The 18,445-nt window shown below is 46.9% G+C and overlaps 1 protein-coding gene across 3 annotated transcripts in view; it reads left to right on the top strand.

Annotated features, from left to right (window-relative positions):
* Positions 1–18,445, top strand: part of IGF2BP1 (insulin like growth factor 2 mRNA binding protein 1) — a 1,614,238-nt gene that overhangs the window by 1,144,935 nt on the left and 450,858 nt on the right. For all 3 annotated transcript variants that reach the window (XM_078645534.1, XM_078645532.1, XM_078645535.1), the window contains one exon: positions 8,740–8,886. In XM_078645534.1, coding sequence (XP_078501660.1) covers positions 8,740–8,886 — 147 coding nt within the window. The remainder of the gene's footprint in view (positions 1–8,739; positions 8,887–18,445) is intronic.

Genomic DNA, 18,445 nt, shown 5'->3' with positions numbered 1-18,445 from the left:
GGAGCCCCGCCGAAGGGAAAATCAGACAAGACATTACGCAAGATGGCGGCTGACCAGGTTACATCACGGTTGGATAGCATGCTCGCTGCCATGGAACACTTGGAACAATCCCTCCAACAGACCAGGACGTCCCTGGAATCTAAAATAGACAGTGTCGCCATAGACCTTACCCACCTGCGCGATGACCACAAGAAATTGGCTGATCGCACTAAGGTGCTGGAGGGAACGGTGCATGATCTTGGCCCCAAAGTCTCACAAACTGACAAGCAAGTACAAGATCTCCTGAACAGGGTAGAATTCCTAGAGGACAGAGCCGAGGACGCGGAAGGGAGGGCGAGACGCAACAACATCAGACTCGTCGGTGTCCCGGAAAAATGGGAAGGTGCCAGACCGACTCAACGTGTGGAAGACTGGATACGTGAGCTATTACCTGAGGACACACTCTCGCCGCAGTTTGTGGTGGAGCGAGGGCATCGAGTACCCACGAGACCTCACACTACCGGTTCCAACCCGAGGCCGCTACTCTTCAAGGTCCTGAACTACCGTGACAGAGACACTATCTTAAGGGAAACCAGGCGGCTCGGAGAGGTCCGGATCGATAACACCACGGTGATGTTCTTCCCTGACTACACCATACAAGTACAACGCCAACGCCATGATTTCCTGGAAGTGAAGCGTCGACTACGGGGAGCAGGCCTCAAGTACTCTCTACTCTTCCCTGCAAAACTGAGGGTAGTGGCACGAGACAAAACCTACTTCTTTAACAACCCTGTGGAGGTGAGCGACTGGCTCGATAGCGGAACGGACACAGCGCCGAGACATGCACACCATCCTGAGACGCGACCCCGAGGGCGAGGACCGCGACGCAGACGCAGGAACAGAGGCCACGCGAACGACCGCCCGGACGATACGACTCACCACTCCCCGCCGCTGGACCAAATGCTCCAGGAACAACGGGACGCTCTCCGTAGGGTCTCCCAACTCAGTGCTTCTCCGACCTCAGACAATGCTCAAGCCACGAGCCCGCAGATGGCTCAAAGCGACGATGAAGCTATTTACGGGATTCCAGACTCTCAACTATCGGTGGAGCTTCCGGAGGTCACGCCACAAACGGCTGATATGCCCATTGAAACATGACACATGCAACCAACGGCTAACACCGGGGCGGCGAAGGTGAGACTCATGGACGACCGGTCACTGAGATGCAACGGCTGCGGCTGCAGCTGGGGAAGCCTCTAGCCGCCCTGGGAACAGACAGAGAAGCTCTAGCGCAGTGAGTACCCACCCACAGGTATGGACGCTGAGAGGGCACCGTGGGGGTGGGTTTGTTATCTCAATCATCCATAACACGTGGACGAGCTTCTACCCCGCACAATCGGGGGGTACAGTTTGTCTCTCTCACTGATGTGTGCATAGTCACCCGGAGACTAAACCGCCTCTGATGAGGACATGGCCTATTTGACTGCCGCATTTGACTATCAGGCGGGACTCGTTTGTGGCCCGGGGAAGGGCAACAGACAAATCGATCTCACTTGGTTAGACATTGGAGAACTGCCTTATTGATACCTAGCTCAAGCTGCCCCCTAGACTTGAACGTTAATATTTCGCCCTATTGGCGTGTTTGGACGGCGACATATTCCGTTGCCGACCTTTTGGTATTTACTGCTGTTTAGCACTGTTTGCAAACCCAGTTGCATTCCTCTTTCCCCACATCAGAGTACGGCCTATGCCCTGGATAGAAATGTCGGCGTTTGTGTCTGCGGGGGGTGAGAGGGGGAGGCGGGGTAACTTGTGGAAGCGGTTGCCTGGAGGGTGGGTGACGGGAGAGGCGGATGCCTCCTACCAAGACAGTGCATATGGCTGAGATTAAGATCTGCACATGGAATGTGAGAGGGATGCACACACCATCGAGACGTTACCAAATATACTCATATTTACGTCGCCATAAATTCCATGTAGTTTTATTACAGGAAACTCATCTAAACAAGGCTGAGGTCCACGCGCTGCGTAGGAGATGGCGCGGACAAATTTATGCCACTGAATACTCATCTTATGCCCGTGGGGCACTCATATGGATAAGGCCGGGGACACCTTGGGCGGACATGGATACACAGATAGATGCGGGAGGCCGGTACGTGATAGTGAGAGGCAGACTTGATGGACACCCGGTGGTACTGGCCTCCATATACTCCCCTAACACTGAGCAGGGGGGCTTCCTCGACTGCCTTTCCACGGCACTGGCGCCCTGGCATGGGCTTCCGTGGATCCTTGGAGGAGACTATAATTGTGTCCTGGACATACACTTAGACAGGTCCACTGCTCCCCCACCTAACGCTCAGGCACACGTCACGACGAAGGCTCTCCTCAACTGGGCCCAACAATGGCGCCTACAAGACGCATGGAGGACCCGCAACCCCACGACACGCACATACTCCTATTGGTCAGGCGCGCATGCCCTACATGTCCGCCTGGACAGATACATGGTTTCCCCTGACCTCCTTCCGCTAGTCCTAGATTCTCAATACATGGGCCGCACCCACTCGGATCATAACCCTCACACACTGACCATTGCATGGGACGCCCCGCATCCTCCCATTCCCACCTGGCGCCTCCAACCAGACCTCTTACTTGACGCGACATTCCGAGAATCCTTGCTTACACAATCGGCCCAATACTTTGAACTAAATGCTGGCACAGCGTCCTCTCCCCAAACCGAGTGGGATGCTTTCAAAGTGGTGACACGGGGACTCTGCCTGGGAACGCAGGGACACATGAGACGCTAAATTGAACGAGACCTGACAAGACTGGAATCGGAACTACTAGACCTCGAATGCCCTGCGGGGGGGGGGTGCGGACGCCAGACTGACCACTGCTAGGGCGGAGCATGACCGCCTAATAGACCGTCTGAAAAGTGTTAACTTTGCGGCACACTCTGCTCGGATCCACAGACAAGGTGACAGACCAGGTAGATTGCTGACCTGGCTGATCGCACGGGAAGACCGATCGGCTCCAATATCGACCATACAAGCCGGAGATGGCAGGTCACTATACTCTCAGCGCCAAATACATGAGGCGTTCACGGAACATTACACTGGCCTATACCACTCCCGACTCCATGTTCCGCTACCTGCCATTATGGACTATCTCTCTGCCATACGATTGCCTACCCTGACAGCGGCACAACAGGATGACCTCGGAGCACCACTGGACCCCGAGGAGCTCCGCGACACCATCTTTAACCTCTCGAACGGTAAGACCCCGGGGCCGGACGGCTTACCGGCCGAGTTCTATAAGGCCGCCTCAGACATCCTGATCCCACACCTGGTGAAGATGTACTCCGCGGCTGCCGATAACTTCGCCCTGCCCCCGACCCTTAATGAGGCGACGCTTGTCTCCTTACTCAAGCCTGGCAGAGATGGCACGCAGATGGGCTCTTACCGCCCTCTCGCACTTTTGAACACAGACTACAAGATTCTTGCCTCCGCCCTAGCCCGCAGGCTGGCCCCCATGGTTCCTACGTTGGTACATCATGACCAAAACGGGTTTGTACCGACGAGACACACATCCCATAATATCCGACGACTATTTCGCTTGCAGGAATACGCCACGAGACGATGGCCACGAGCAGGATGCCTTGTGCTCGACCTGGAGAAGGCTTTTGACTCGGTGGAGTGGCCCTACCTGCGAGCAGTCTTGGAGAAGTTTGAGTTAGGGGATGACTATCTGATGATGGTCGGCCTCTTATACAGTAAGCCCAAGGTCCGAGTCCGCACTGGGACATTACTCTCTGACCCTATTCGAGTGCGGAGGGGCACTAGACAGGGTTGCCCACTGTCACCCCTGCTGTTCTCCCTAGCAGTGGAACCCCTAGCCGCGATGCTCCGGTCGCAGGGAGCTGACTGGGGAATACCATTGGCGGACAGACTACATGTGGTGTCCTTATATGCCGATGACCTACTCTTATACATTAAGGACCTCAATGACGTCCCAGACTCCCTTACTACCATCTTCGGCACCTTTGAGGAAATGTCGGGATTACGAGTAAACTGGGCCAAATCGGGGGCCTACTCCTTTAGCCCGGACGTTCCCGAATGTGACATATGCATCGGGGGTGGAAGGTTGCAGTGGTACCCCAGTACGTTCAGATACCTCGGGATCCACATCTACCGAGACCCAATGGACATCTTGGAGGGCAACCTGATGAGGGCGATCGCCTCTACCAGAGCACAAGTGGGATTCTGGAACACGCTGCCGCTCAATGTCCCTAGTCGCATAGCCTTGGCTAAAATGATAGTGCTACCGCGGCTGTTATACTATTTTGCGTACATACCAACATATGTACCTACCCGGGTGTTCCGAGACCTTGAAGTCCTGCTACGTAACCTGGTTTGGAACAAAGGTCGGCCTCGGGTCGCATTGACGAAACTCTACATGCCCACTGCAGAGGGCGGACTAGCAGTTCCAAACATGGAATTATATTATCTGGCAGCACAAATGCAGTGGGTGTCGAGCTGGTTGGGTGGTGAGAATCTGAGCGACACGGCTACAGATACCACCGTTTGGTCCCTGTTCCAGATTCAAATACTATTCCATCCGCTGACTCGGACTCCACGACCGCCGCAACTACTGCTCGCAGTAGCGCGCAGATGCTTCCTCCGCTGCTTGCGCCTGACACGGACTACGACGCCATATGCGCCGATATTACCACTGTTAGGCACCCCGACGCCGGCAGGGACCCTATCCGCTGTACAGTTGGATAGCTGGATCGCCGCAGAGGTGGAAACGATGGGCGACCTTTACTCTGACGGCGCCCTACTACCCTTTGCAACCCTCATGGAGGATGCATCACTCCCGGCTGGACAGTTCCTGACACACGCTTCCCTCGTCCGTGCGTTGACCACCGCTTGGGGGGACATATCTAGTGAGCCACCGACACACCATTTTGTGCAGTACTTGCATGTCATGAGCAACGGCACTCACATTATTCATTGGCTAACACAAGCGCTTCTCCTACATACACACCCGGCGACAGTACACCTAAAGGAAAAATGGGCGACAGACAGAGGGCGGGACTGGACGGACAAAGAGTGGGCTATAATCCTGGCTGGCCCAGTGAACATCCCCCGCAGCCCTCGTTTTAAAATCATACAATTTTATATACTGCACTGCGCATATCTCACCCCTGACAAAATAAATAAATACTTTTCAGTAACAGACACAGCCTGCGGCCGCTGCTCTCTCATAGGCGCAGATCTCCTCCACATGCTCTGGCTCTGTCCTGCCCTCCAGCAGTACTGGGATGGAGTGACCAAGATACTCCGACATTGCACTAGGGAACACATACCGAACACGTGGGAAGCGTGCATATTGGGTTTGTATAAGCGCACACACCTAAATAGGGTCCAGACTAAATACTGGGATCTTGGACTTATCACAGCCAAAAGACTACTCACCAAGAGATGGAAAGCAGCCACACCCCCACACCTCCGACACTGGTGTCTGTCGCTGACAAATTGGGCGCGGGCTGAAAGCTCTGTCCTGCACCGGGAGGAGACAGCGGGGCTCAGAAAATTCCCCATCGCACAACAATGGGACAACATACTACACTCCTTCCTGCAGAAATGTACGGAACAGGGAATTACGTGAAGGAACACGTGCTGCCACCCCTACTCCCCGATACGACACCTTAATGAACACACATGATGCATCATGAACCCTCCTGTCGCCGTCAGGCCCAACGCACTCTCTGACTTGTACTCTCCTGTCACACACTGACGATTACCTGCCCCGCTCCCGGAGATGCACCGTCACATGCGACGCTGCGACGAGGGCCCGTGCCCCACACCGGAATGCCACACCCACCGGCCGCTCATGGGCCCACCCCCCCCTACTAGCTCCGCTGCACTGGCGCCTTGCACCTTCCTGAGCCCCGGCCCCCCCTGCCTGCCTACCCCGCAAGACACAATTGACACGCTGACTCAGACTTCCACTTCCTCGACGCTATGGCAAACTCTACACATACCTGCCCCTACCTACCTCCTGTATAACCCATGTCCCTGTTTTGTACTTAGTTGTTGCTTTGGTTTCATCTTCCCTTAGACCATGTCCGTACACATGCTACTTCATGCTTTACACCATTTTGCACCACGGGACACCCTCGGGTGTGAACACCGACGCTTGGACTCCTCGTCTGGGCACTGAGGTGCGGAACAAATCTTTTCACCAGAATGGATACACAGGGAAGTTACACGCCCCAAACGCGCGTAGTCGCCGAACGCTCTCAACACTCCCTCATATGGCGCCGAGCCCGCCCAAATATCGGCCCGCACAAAGGCACTCACTAATGACACCCATCAGGCATGACAGGCACGGCTGCCACCGCTGCCACTTATGAGAATAGATTCGGCACATCCACTTTGATCCACTGACTTTATACAGGAAAAACCCATAGACCACACACTTACTAAATACTGAATGTATACATGCTATGGTATAATGTGAAATACTGACATACGCTGCCGGACCCCAGGGTTGCCGGACTTGAAGCTGTGTACTATTACCTTTTGTATTGCAAGGTTCTATATCTGCTGCTGGCCCGGCTGGGTTGTAAGCTATGATGCTGTGTACACTAAGTGTTGGACAATAAAGGTCTTTTAAAAAAAAAAAAAAAAAAATGAGTCTCACCTATTGTGTGCTGTTGTACAAAATATATGCATGCAATTGAGAGTCAGTCACGCAAGAAACTTTATTCGGTTGATTATGACCATCAAAGTGCGAAAGATACAAAGTAGTGGATTCGCCAACACATAAAATGTCTAACAATGTTTCTATACTTAATGTTAACTCATTGAATAAGGTACCATCTTCATAAAAAAGTTAAAATAGATAAAAAAAATAGATTAAAAATGAAAAGAAGATAAAGCTTTATCAAAATGAGAGTCTCCCACTTAATGGAACCCATACTAAATTTTACATTAGAATAAGATAAAGGGAATGTACTATTAATAAAAATTATTAAAAACGTGCGGCTAATATCTGTTGAGCACAGTTTCCACATTTCGACTGATTAGCTCCTTAAATGAAAGAACAGCTAAACTTACAGAAATCATAATGGAAAGAATCTTCCTAAAATAGACTAAAAAACTGCGCAAAAGTGAACTCCAAAAGATACTCTCAGGCGTAAAACTTCACGGAGAGGTAGAGAAGGAAAGAAGTGCTAGTGCATATTGTGCAAGAGTACCATTATGAATATTTGTTATATAACCGGTACAAACGCTGTTTCAATGTTTTACCCCAATAAAGAGAACTGAATAGTCAAGTAGATAGGGCATAAATGCATAAAAAAGGACGTCCGCATCAGTTCCATATTACTAAAAATCCATAAAAATGTATATACATATAGTTCGAATACACAATCATGATAACGTATTTGCTGGTACTGGTGCTATTTGTATATCATGCCTTAGCTGTATACCAATGGTATAGTTGAAGAAATACAATGGATGGTTTAGCCATTCTTCAGTCTAAGTCTCCTGCTAAGCCACAGTTTCTCCCGAAATGTGGCTACTGCAAAAGCTCGTAATGGCCTGGAGTCTGTTTTAGTCTGTTTTTAGAAAACGTAGCGCCTCTTGATGACATCTGAGAGTCCAACAATTACCTTAACATCAAGGAATCAACATAGCTATACACGAGTTTTGCTGCTATAAGCTGGGTAGAAATCTGTGAACAATCTTAAATTAACGAGAGATCTGTGAGTGAATAAATAATAATAATTAGAAGTTATGTCCTTTTCAGTTTTAACTGTTACATTAATATAATAAAGGGAACAACTAACCCTGGGCAAAGCACTATGCTACGCTCGCGTAGTTTGTAAAGTTTGAGCTAGTTCGCACTACGCGAATTGCACGTAGCACAGTGTAAACACGCGTAGCGTAGTGCAGCGGTCATTTTTTGCTTGCTCGTGGTCCTCAACGCCAAGTTGGCGACCGCTAGCAAGCAAAATGACATCCCAGCGAGACTTTTTCCTTGTTCGCGATCAGCAACATCAAGTTGCTGATCGCGAGCGTGGAAAATAAACCTCCCGGCGAGATTCTCAACGCGAGTGGTCGCGTATGCTCACGACCGCTCGCGATGAGAAACTACGAGTCCGCGTTAAGAAAGCTGCCGCTCGAGTAAAAATCTACTGGAGCGGCAGAAAACTACAGCTCGCACTGTGCAAGATGCGGTTTTTTCAATGATTGCACAGTGCGGACAAGCATCCGGCACTATGCAATCATCGCGAATAGCGCACTATGCAGTTCGCGTAGCGCTACGGATAGCTCACCTAGTGCGAAGTGCACTTTGCGTAGCTACACGTAGCGCTACTTCGCAAACTACGCCCAGGCTTAGAAAAAACATTATACCATTCAATAATAGAATGACGTTAAACCACTAAAGGAAGTTATCAAATATTTCCAAAATGATTTATCTCTGTAGCATCTTTTAGTCGATTTTCTTGATCTTAGAACGGTTCACTGAATGTCACAGCATTGTCTCAAAATAAAAGTTTTCAAATATTTCCAAGCGCTTTGTCTCTTTTCAAATATTTCCAAGCTCTTTGTCTCAGTAACTTTTCCAAGTTCCAAAACAATTCTCACACAGTAATAGTTTGTCAACAGCTTGGTTCAACTAAATATTACCTCATCAAAATACAATGGTTCGCCTTTACCAAAAACGTTGTCCTCTTTTTCTTTTCTGCAGGTATCTTGCCAATGAGAGCGGCTGGGAAGAAGGAACGCCTCTGGAAAGAGATGCGCCGAGTCAGAGAGACATCGCAGAGAGCTGAAGGCCACAGGAAACCAGAGCAGGAAGCAAGACGGCTCGGGATCGCAGGACCGGAGACTTCAGGTAAGTGGAATCTCATCTGGAAACGAAGCTAAGCAATGTTCATTTGTATGCTTGAGCTTTAAATAGTTTGAGGGCACATGTGCTGGAGACTAATTTGCTGCACCATCGGCAGGTGCTTGATGGCTACAATCCTTTGTGCAGGAGGTACCTAATTAGAATACGCATGCTGGAGAGAGTGTGTGTATAACAGTTAAATCTTCATTTAAATACACATTGCAGTCTTTGTGACAAACTGCTTTTCGAAGCCATTTGCATCCTCATTTAAATACACATGGCAGTTCTTGTGAATGCTTCTTTTTCAAAGTCATGTGCAGCAAGGTTTTCCAACTGACAATTTACACAAGCATTGAAAATGCAATAGGTCTCGCAGCATTAGAGTTAGTGCTTTTAGAATTGTTTATGGGTTTTTTTTGTAAATCTTTAGCATTTTTGTTTCCTGTAGCCAATGCTAAAGAATTTCAACAAAAAAAAGCCATAAACATTTCTAAAAGCTCTGAAATGCAGTCTGAAATGCTGGATATATATTCAGTACAGATACACTATATTGTTAATGAAGACATAGGATATAATATGTTGTACTGTATACACACAATTAGATGGGAACGTGCTGTGTGTGTCAGCGATTGAAAGAGACTGCACTCAGAGTTGCTGTGCGCATCAGCGAAAAGATTGCAGAGTAGACACGCAATACTTGTACTAAAGTGTTGTGCGATTGTACTGTAGGCACGCAATTTAAAATCCAGCTAAACGCGTCAGCAGAGTTGCTGTGCGCATCAGCGAGTGAACTGTAAACTAGACACGCAGTTTTAAAATCAAGATGTGCGTATCAGCGAAAAGATTGCAGGGTAGACGACCAAATACTTGTACAAAAGTGCTCTGCGTGTCAGCGAAAGAACGTAAAAGTCTGCACTGGGCACTGCTGTGCGAGTCTGCAAGAAAGCATGGAGCTGCTGTGCGCATCAGTGAGTAAACTGTAAAGTAGGCACGCAATTTAAAATCCAACTGTGCGCGTCAGCGCCGCGGAGTTGCTGTGTGCATCAGCGAGTGAACTGTAACTTATACACACAATTTTAAAATCAAGCTGTGCGTATCAGCGAAAGGATTGCAGGGTAGACATGCAAATACTTGCACAAATGTGCTGTGCGTGCCAGCGAATGAGCATTAAAGTGCACACAGCGTCGCTGTGCGCGTGAGTGATAGAGCATGGAGCTGCTGTGTACATAAAATGGACACAAAGCTGGTGTGCACGTTAGTATTGGCACAAAGCTGTTGTACACGCTGTTGTCCGTCTGTAAAGGCTGCTGGGTGTGTCAGCCAAGGAGAATGAAGCTGGTTTGCGCGTCAAGGTTTCTAGGTGCGCAATCAAAGAGCAACGTCGGGTCAATGCGTTGCACGTTGCGTTCCAATGACGAATTTCTGGAATGCCACAGTTATATGGAGAAGTCCTAAAGTTCACAGAGGAAAGCACAGTGCCAGCACGAGGACGGGCAGTCACGAGCAGGTAGTTAAAGAAATAACATGGAACCACCCGGACAGCGGTAAAGTTAACAAGTGAAAGCGGGATGTAAGTAGGGGGGAGGAGAAGTCTGGGCAGGCAGGATGACTCAGGGGAGGGGGCGGAGCGGGGCAGAGCGGCATGTGGGTGTGAAGAAGCCGGGCCTTTGAAGTGAAGCTAAGCTTCACTTCAAAGGTGTCGGAGGAATGCGGGCGGCTGTGCACGCGCTTTTAAGCTCAATGCACATGCGCATTGAGCTTAAAAGTCACGGGCACTGCAAGGAATCGCCACGATTCCTTGCAAGTTGGATAAAGAGTGGATAAGCCCCCATAGTCTCGCAAGCTCGATGCGCATGCGCATCGACAGGCGAGACCTAAAAAACAATAGTTCTTGATAATTATACCTGTTTATAAATGTCGTCAGAGTAAAAACTTGCTATTTTTATGCAGCCAACTGTGCATATTTGCAAAAACGAGAAGAGTGTGAACAAACAATCATGGCATGTGGCGTCGAGCTCATGACACCTAGTGTCGCTGTTCTTCAAGTCTTCTGCGTCGTCTGTGTCTGTGCTTCATCCAGGTGATCCTGTGGACATGAAGGAGACCCGAAGAAATCTCCCATAGAGTGAAGGAGTCACTCCCCAGCATCTGCAGGCACCACAATGAAGCTGACCGGTCTGCTGCTCCTGATGTCCCACAGAAATCCAGAGGCTCAGCAACACAGGTGGTAGTTCTGGGCTCCCTAGAGTTCTAACCTGTCTTTCCTGCAATTTGCAGGACAGTATCCCTCATCAGGGCTGCTTGGACCAAACCCCTGAGAACCGCATTGACTTGTTATTGCCAAGGCTTGTACGCTCTACATTCGAAAGATCTACAGCTTCCAGCACCTTCATTCCTGAATTACAGAGTCCTTACCACATCTCCTGCATTATGGTCCTCCGACTTTGGAGAACAGGTTGAAGTCTTCTTGCGACTCTAGTCTTCTTTTGCTTCAGTGGGCTCCCCTGCTTGCTCGGGCGTGCTGTGACTCTCCTGCACTTGGCGAGTCTCTTGAACCTAGCAGGTTCCAACGTTTGCTCCTCTTCGCTTTCCACATCAGCTGCGGCTACCAAGGCTTATTGGTGCTCCTGTCGAGCACTGAACATCTAGCCACCAACATCCAACATGGGACAGGTCATGCATGGCTCCTGGTGTTCCTCAGCATCACCTGGTCCTCACAGCTGCAGCAACAAGGTCAAGTGGAGAAGCGTGGCTCAGTGGTTAGAGGCGGCAGACCCGGAAGCTGAGATCGGCCGTGGACCAGGGTTCGATTCCCCGCCTCGGCGGGTCTCGGGCTCAAAATTCCCAGGGACTCGACAATTCTCGCTCTGGTGCCTACTCGACTCACGGGGTCACACTCTGCGACTCTGGGCAATAGCTTGCTTAATCTCCACTACGGCCCCTCGCGGCGGGATGCCTGGCTTTCACCTTGTGGATACCCTGCCGGGGTATCTCACAGGGGAATACCAGGACGGGTTCCCTAAGCAAGCGCCTTGAGACCCCTGGGTGATTCGTGCGCTATATAAATCGAAATACATTTACATTTACATTTACATTTACATTCAACATGTAACATTGACCTAAACAACCCTCTTCCTATAATTTGGTCCGATCATTTCTTGCTTACCTTCTGGCTGGAAAAAGAGTCTAATAGGGCCTGGTCTCACGGTATGCAACAAACGAAAGAATTCAGATCCTTTAAGCTAATCATGCCCGATTCTTTGGCAGACATATTAGACCATCATCCTATTCCTGTGGAGGGGTCCCTAGATGATGTGACACTCGCTCTGGAAAGCTGGCTGCAGAACTGGGCCTTGCATCTTGCTCCCCCCTAGGATGCGTAAGGCTACTCGGGGAAATACCTCTGCTCCCTGGTTCACTGAGGCGTTGAGGAAGAGTAAAAGTGCTTGTAAATGCCTAGAGCGTTTATGGAGAAAAAGTTTTGACCCTCTGAGTAAAGACACCTATAAACAGGCACTCAAAGCGCACTACGTAAAAGTGCGCAATGAGAAAAAAGTTTCCTGGCTACTAAAATTGATCATGCCAGAAATAGTAGTAAAGAACTATTCAAGATTGTGAAAGACTGTTTCCCCCAATATTACCCAGCGTCCTTTCACTCCCACCTGTGAATGGACGAATCAGATGGCAACATTTTTCTTTGATAAGATTAAGTCCATCCAAGACACCTTTGATATGTCCATCTGCATGAATCAGGATGCTGTGCCAGACTCCAAAGAATATTTTAGGGAGTAAGTACTTGTGGAGTCCCCTCCTGTTTCTCTGGATACCTCACTTAACATCATGAAGGCGTTAAAATCTGGGTCGCCTACGGATCCCTGTCCTGCGAAAATAGTAGCATCTGTCGCTGAGGTTATGAACCCAGCGATTAATCAAGTTCTGAACCTCTCTTTGTCCGATGGACAAGTCCCAGTGAGATGGAAACAGGGTAAAATCCTCCCCCTTTTGAAGAAATCATCAGCTGACCCTGCCGTAGTTAGCAACTATAGGCCCATAACACTGCTCCCTTTCTTCGCAAGGTGTTGGAGAAGCATATGAATGTGGTGATCACAGACTTCATTGAGGCCTCAAATGCTCTTCATCCCAGTCAATCGGGTTTCAGAGCTAATTATAGTACCGAAACAGCCTTACTGGAAGTCAATGAAGGTATCAAAGCCACCCTTGATAGAGGAGGTAAGGCAGTTTTGATACTGCTGGACCTCTCGGCGGCTTTTGATACCGTGCCCCACGGACGACTCCTTCAGAGACTCAGGGAATGTGGCTTCAGGGGCACGGTTCTTAGGTGGTTTTCCTCTTTTTTGGAAGGCCGTCAGCAATCTGTCTGGTCCCCACCTTTTTCAGCTGATAATCCTTCGCTGAATGTCGGAGTGCCTCAGGGCTGAGTTCTGAGTCCAACTCTTTTTAATATTTATATGGCACCTACTGGCACCTCTAGCAGAGAAACTCGAGGCTAAGATTATAACTTACGCCGATGACTCCCAACTATTGTTCACGTTTGAAAAGGATGAGCCGCTAAATTAAAGTTTAATACACCAATGCCTGACTAAGGTATTTGACTGGTTTCGATAGAACCAATTGTCATGCAATTCTGCCAAAACCAAAATTATTTTTTTGGGTCATACCCCTGGAGATGAATGGCGTAATTGGTGACCCCAGGATCAACCTTCTCCATCCGGTCCTGTCACCACTGGGAAAAATCTTGGAGTCATGCTTGACTCTGATCTCTCTATGAAATCGCAGGTTCAATCTGTGGCCGGCACGTGTTTTAGGCTCCTAAAAATGATGAGGAACTTCTTACCATTGCTACCACTGTCCCATAGGAATACGGTAGTCCAAGCTTTGATTATGTCAAGGCTGGATAATGCCAGTGTACTTTACCTGGGCATTCCAAATTACTTTTTTTTTTTAACATCACTCACTAAGATTTCGTTGCTTTTCTTTAATTTTTGTAATTTTAGAAATCTCTTTGTCGCCAATATACAATATGTGAAGAAGGTAAAATACCTAGAACATCAGATAACACCTTTTCCGTATTTTTCAAAAGATCTACACCAAACTAAATAAAAAATATTGCCCCATATGCCATGTTATAAACCCTATTGAGACCATAGTTGACATGCACCACCTAGATTGCATCAGGTTACAAAGGACAACTAGATTTCCTAGACACACACAATAAAGTATTGTAAATAAACTGGTTTAATAACGCAAAACAATGTACTACATAAATGTGTGCGTAATGTGTTCCCACTATGAATTCAAATTTCATGAATAAACCAGTTCAATCAACTGTAATTAGTTGTTTGATTTCATTTAAGCAAACATTTGGGAACGGATATGTTAATGTCCCCAAGTACCTAACCTCTTTTTGATATCATATCTACCCATGAAATATTGCATAACATTATTTAAGTCAAAGAATGTGCCTATCTATATACATAACCCAGTACAAACTTATTTAATTCAAGTATTCAAATTATAATTTACTAATTTGGTAATGAATGCCAGCAACCAGTAAAACTGGAAGCATAACCAATAAGGTGCATCTTTATTGGGTTTTTTAAAAATAATTCTTTATTGATGATTTTTGGCCGTTCTTTCCCACCCATCCCACCCTATTATAAAAACAACCCCACCCATACAGGCAATGAATATAAACAGAAATATTTTAAATAAGGCGTTATGAAAACAATAAGCGAGAAACACAACGGATGAGTGCAAATCCATACAAAGAAAATCCTTTCATATAAAAGCAATTAATCAGCATTACAAGTCTGATCTCTCGATCTATTGTGTAACGGGATACCATATTTCTAACCCTTTTTTTTTTCTTTTTAAGGCCCTTATGTTTGTATATGGCTATTTCCAAGCTATAGGTAGCAAGGAATCGTGCCCGCCATTGCTGGAATGTAGGCGGGTACGAGTCCAACCACGCAGATGTTAAGCAGATTCTAAGTACCGCCATTGAGATAAACAGCAATCCCTGCATGTTGGCGGATCTAACGTTCCTATCTACCCCCAGTATTATTTCAGCAGTGGTGATCTCAATATTACTCTCAAATATTCCTGACAGAAACGTTGATATATCTTGTCTGATAGTATTTAGGGTTTGACATGTGGCCAACATGTGTACCAGATCTGCTTCGGGCTTCGCACATCGAGGACATAATGTGCCTTTACCGGTACTCCATTTGTATATTGTAGCTGGTGTATAATAAAGATGAAAAAACGTCTTGTAAAATTGGGTTTGAAGTTTGGTTGACATTAATGAGCAATTTGAGATTTCTAGTGCTTTTCGCGTAAGAGGTTCTGTTAATTCTAATTTGATTTGCCAATGATGGATATGCTTGTCTAAGTCATCTGGGAGACTTACGACTAAATCTTTATATATTTCACCAATTTTAACACTAATAGTGCGCACCACTGTTTCGATTGCTCAAATTTTATTCATGGCCCTACTGCCACCCCCTTTTTTAGCAATAAAATCCCTAACTTGCAAACATTTTAAAAAGTCACGCGATTCTAGCCCAAATTTAGTTTTTAGGGATTCGAATGAGCGGAAGCCCGTACAGTCATATAGCGAGCCAATCTGTGTGATTCCCACTCTTACCCATCGTGTCATACAATAATCTGTAAAGATCTCAGGGAGATTAGAATTTCTAACTAGAGTGGTATAGTGGGAGAACCTACCGAGCCCCAAGAGTTTTCGCACATGATTCCAAACGATATAAATACCTTTAAGTGTTTTAAAGCGGACCTTTTTGAAATGACAGTCATATGTTAACCTCCACAAATGATCACTTGTCTCTTTGACTAGAATGAGTTCCTGTGGGGTTGGGACTAACATATCTAGATTGGACTCTTGCCTGGGGGTTAAGAGAGCTCTACTGTATTTAAGGATGGTTGCCCACCAATAGATTTTAAAGTTGGGAAGCGCCAGACCCCCTCTTTCCCTTGGAAGGATAATACATTTTTGAGCTCTACGAGTTCTTCCATATCCCCAGATAAAACGAGAGAAAATATTATCCATATCTTTAAATATTGATTGGTCGAAATTTAGACAGATGGTCCGACAAAAGTACAGGAATTTCGGAAAGAACAACATTTTAATAAGATTACATCTTCCTATAATAGTTAAATGCAAGTTATGCAGGCTGTTTAAACTTTTCTCAGTCTTTTTAAGAAGTGGGTTCAAGTTGAGGCTTACTAAATTGTTTAGATTGGAGGTGATATTGACGCCAAGATATAGTGCATTCTCAACCACCCTGTCGTCAGAAAAATTGATTTGACTATTGGTTACAATCTGGGTTTTGGTTTCGTTCAATTTATACCCTGATATAACGCCAAACTTTTTCGCTTCTTCTTCCATTTGTTTAATTGTTTCCTCTGGATCGGCAGTAACTATTGCAATGTCATCTGCAAAGGCCAAGGTCTTTGTTTCACCATTGGCTGTTTTCCTGGGTTGCATTAGGTGGTTTGATTCTAGCCTTGAAATAAATGGATCAATAAAAATGGCAAATAATAATGGGGAGCAGGGGCAGCCCTGCCTCGTACCTCTAGTCACGTTGATGGTATCTGATAAATCCCCATTAATCATTACCACTGCCTCGGGAGTGGTATACATCGCCTGAACAGCTTTGATAAACTGGTCGCCAATCCCACTTTTCGACATGGCTGTCCATAGATACTGCTAGGAGACCCTATCGAATGCTTTTTCGGCATCTAGCAATATCAAAGCCATAGGGTCTCCTGCCACTTCTGCATTCCAAATAACTTATTGGGACGCCTTCAGGTTTTGCAAAATGCGGCAGCCATAGCGATTTCTCTGGCTGGGCCTAGGACTCACATGTCGAGTCATCTGAAAACTCTTCACTGGTTATCAATGAAAAACAGGATTGATTTTAAGTTTCTTGCGTTGGCCTTTAAGACTCTGCATAATAGTGGGGCTCAGTACATCAGGAAGAGAATTATACCCAACACCCCAGCCAGGATCTTGAGGTCATCGACACAACATCTGTTACTGGTGCCAAAATTCTCTCGGACCAGGATGGGCGGTCGCTCCTTCCTTGTGGTAGTGGGCAGATTATGGAACTCGTTGCCTCCTTCCCTTAGACAAGAACCTGAGCTTCTTAGCTTCAGACGTCAACTCAAGACATGGCTGTTCCATCAGTAATTAAGCTGTGTAGGATTGTGAGTGACCAGTGTCTCTCTTTTCAAGGGGGACTTTCTCAGCGCCGGAACACTCCTCGGAGTAGCAGCGCGCTTTATAAATCCCCCATAACATTAACATTAACATAACCGTCGTCTCTTTTGAACCTGTCGACTTTGGTATGTATTGTGCTTCTGTGCCTCCTGGTCATCTCCGAGTGGCATAGATGCTGTCCCCTCTTCTTGCAGGTTCTTCACTTCCAGAAATACACCCTTTGATTCCACAGGACTCCTTCCCAGTCTTCTCCAGAGGCATCTTCTTCAAAGTCTCCCATTGTCGTCTACGGCAGGTTCCAGTGTCACTTCACCCCTATTCACCCTGCTTCCCTGATGTAGGTAACCTGGTTCCTGGGGCATCCACTGATGGGGTGGCTCTCCAACCATCTGTATTCCAAATTATTTCTTGGGGGTCCTCCTGGAAGGGTCCTTCTTCTTTAAAACTGCAACTGCGACTTCTCCAATGACTTCCATTGGGCATGTGGCTGTGTTTCCACTCTGCACACAGCCTCCGTGGTGTTCCTGGGTAATTAACTTGGATGGGTCATTGTGTCCCCAGCTCCTCTGAGTCTTCTGGTCCAAGTCCATATCTCTTTTGCAGTTCTCATTCCACTTTCTTAATATATGGTTAGATATATCATATATATGTGTGTATATATATATATATATTCACTGAAAAAAACATAGGTTTCAGGTCATATATAGTTAGGTATTAGCATTTAAAAAACCATTGAAATTCACTCAAAAAACTATAAGTTTTAGTGGTGTTATAGTTAGCTGGACATTTTACTCATACAAAAGCATTGAAATTGCTCCTATATAGTTAGTTGGACTAACTATATTTCGCGCACCCGCAATCCACTGCTGATGATGTCACATATTACATCATTCATGACATGGTCAGTGACATCACTGATGACATCTCAAATGACATATATATATTCTTTCCGGCTCCTTCTGTCAGGACCCTGGTTAACAGCTCCCACCTTTTTTTGACTTTCTGTCAGAATTACTTGGTGTTTTCTTAAAATTTTTGATCTCACTCGACGGTTTTTTACCCTAGAGAGATAGTTATACCTTTTTTGGGCTCAAAAAAGGTTAGTTTTTTGTCAGAAATGCCTAAGGCTCTTTTTGACACCTGCACTGCCTGTGGGCATAAGAAGGCTTGGTCTGATACACATCCTGTGTGTATTCGCTGTCTACCTGACTCTCATGAGGTAGCATCTTGTGTCCACTGCAAGTCCTTGTCATCCAGAACTATCAAGGACAGAGAGAAAAGCAGGATTTATGGACTTTCTGAGAG

This window comes from Lissotriton helveticus, chromosome 5_1, assembly GCF_964261635.1.
Source record: "Lissotriton helveticus chromosome 5_1, aLisHel1.1, whole genome shotgun sequence".
NCBI lineage: Eukaryota > Metazoa > Chordata > Amphibia > Caudata > Salamandridae > Lissotriton > Lissotriton helveticus.
The sequence above is the reverse complement of the archived record's forward strand: the minus strand, read 5'-3'. Positions and strand labels throughout refer to the sequence as shown.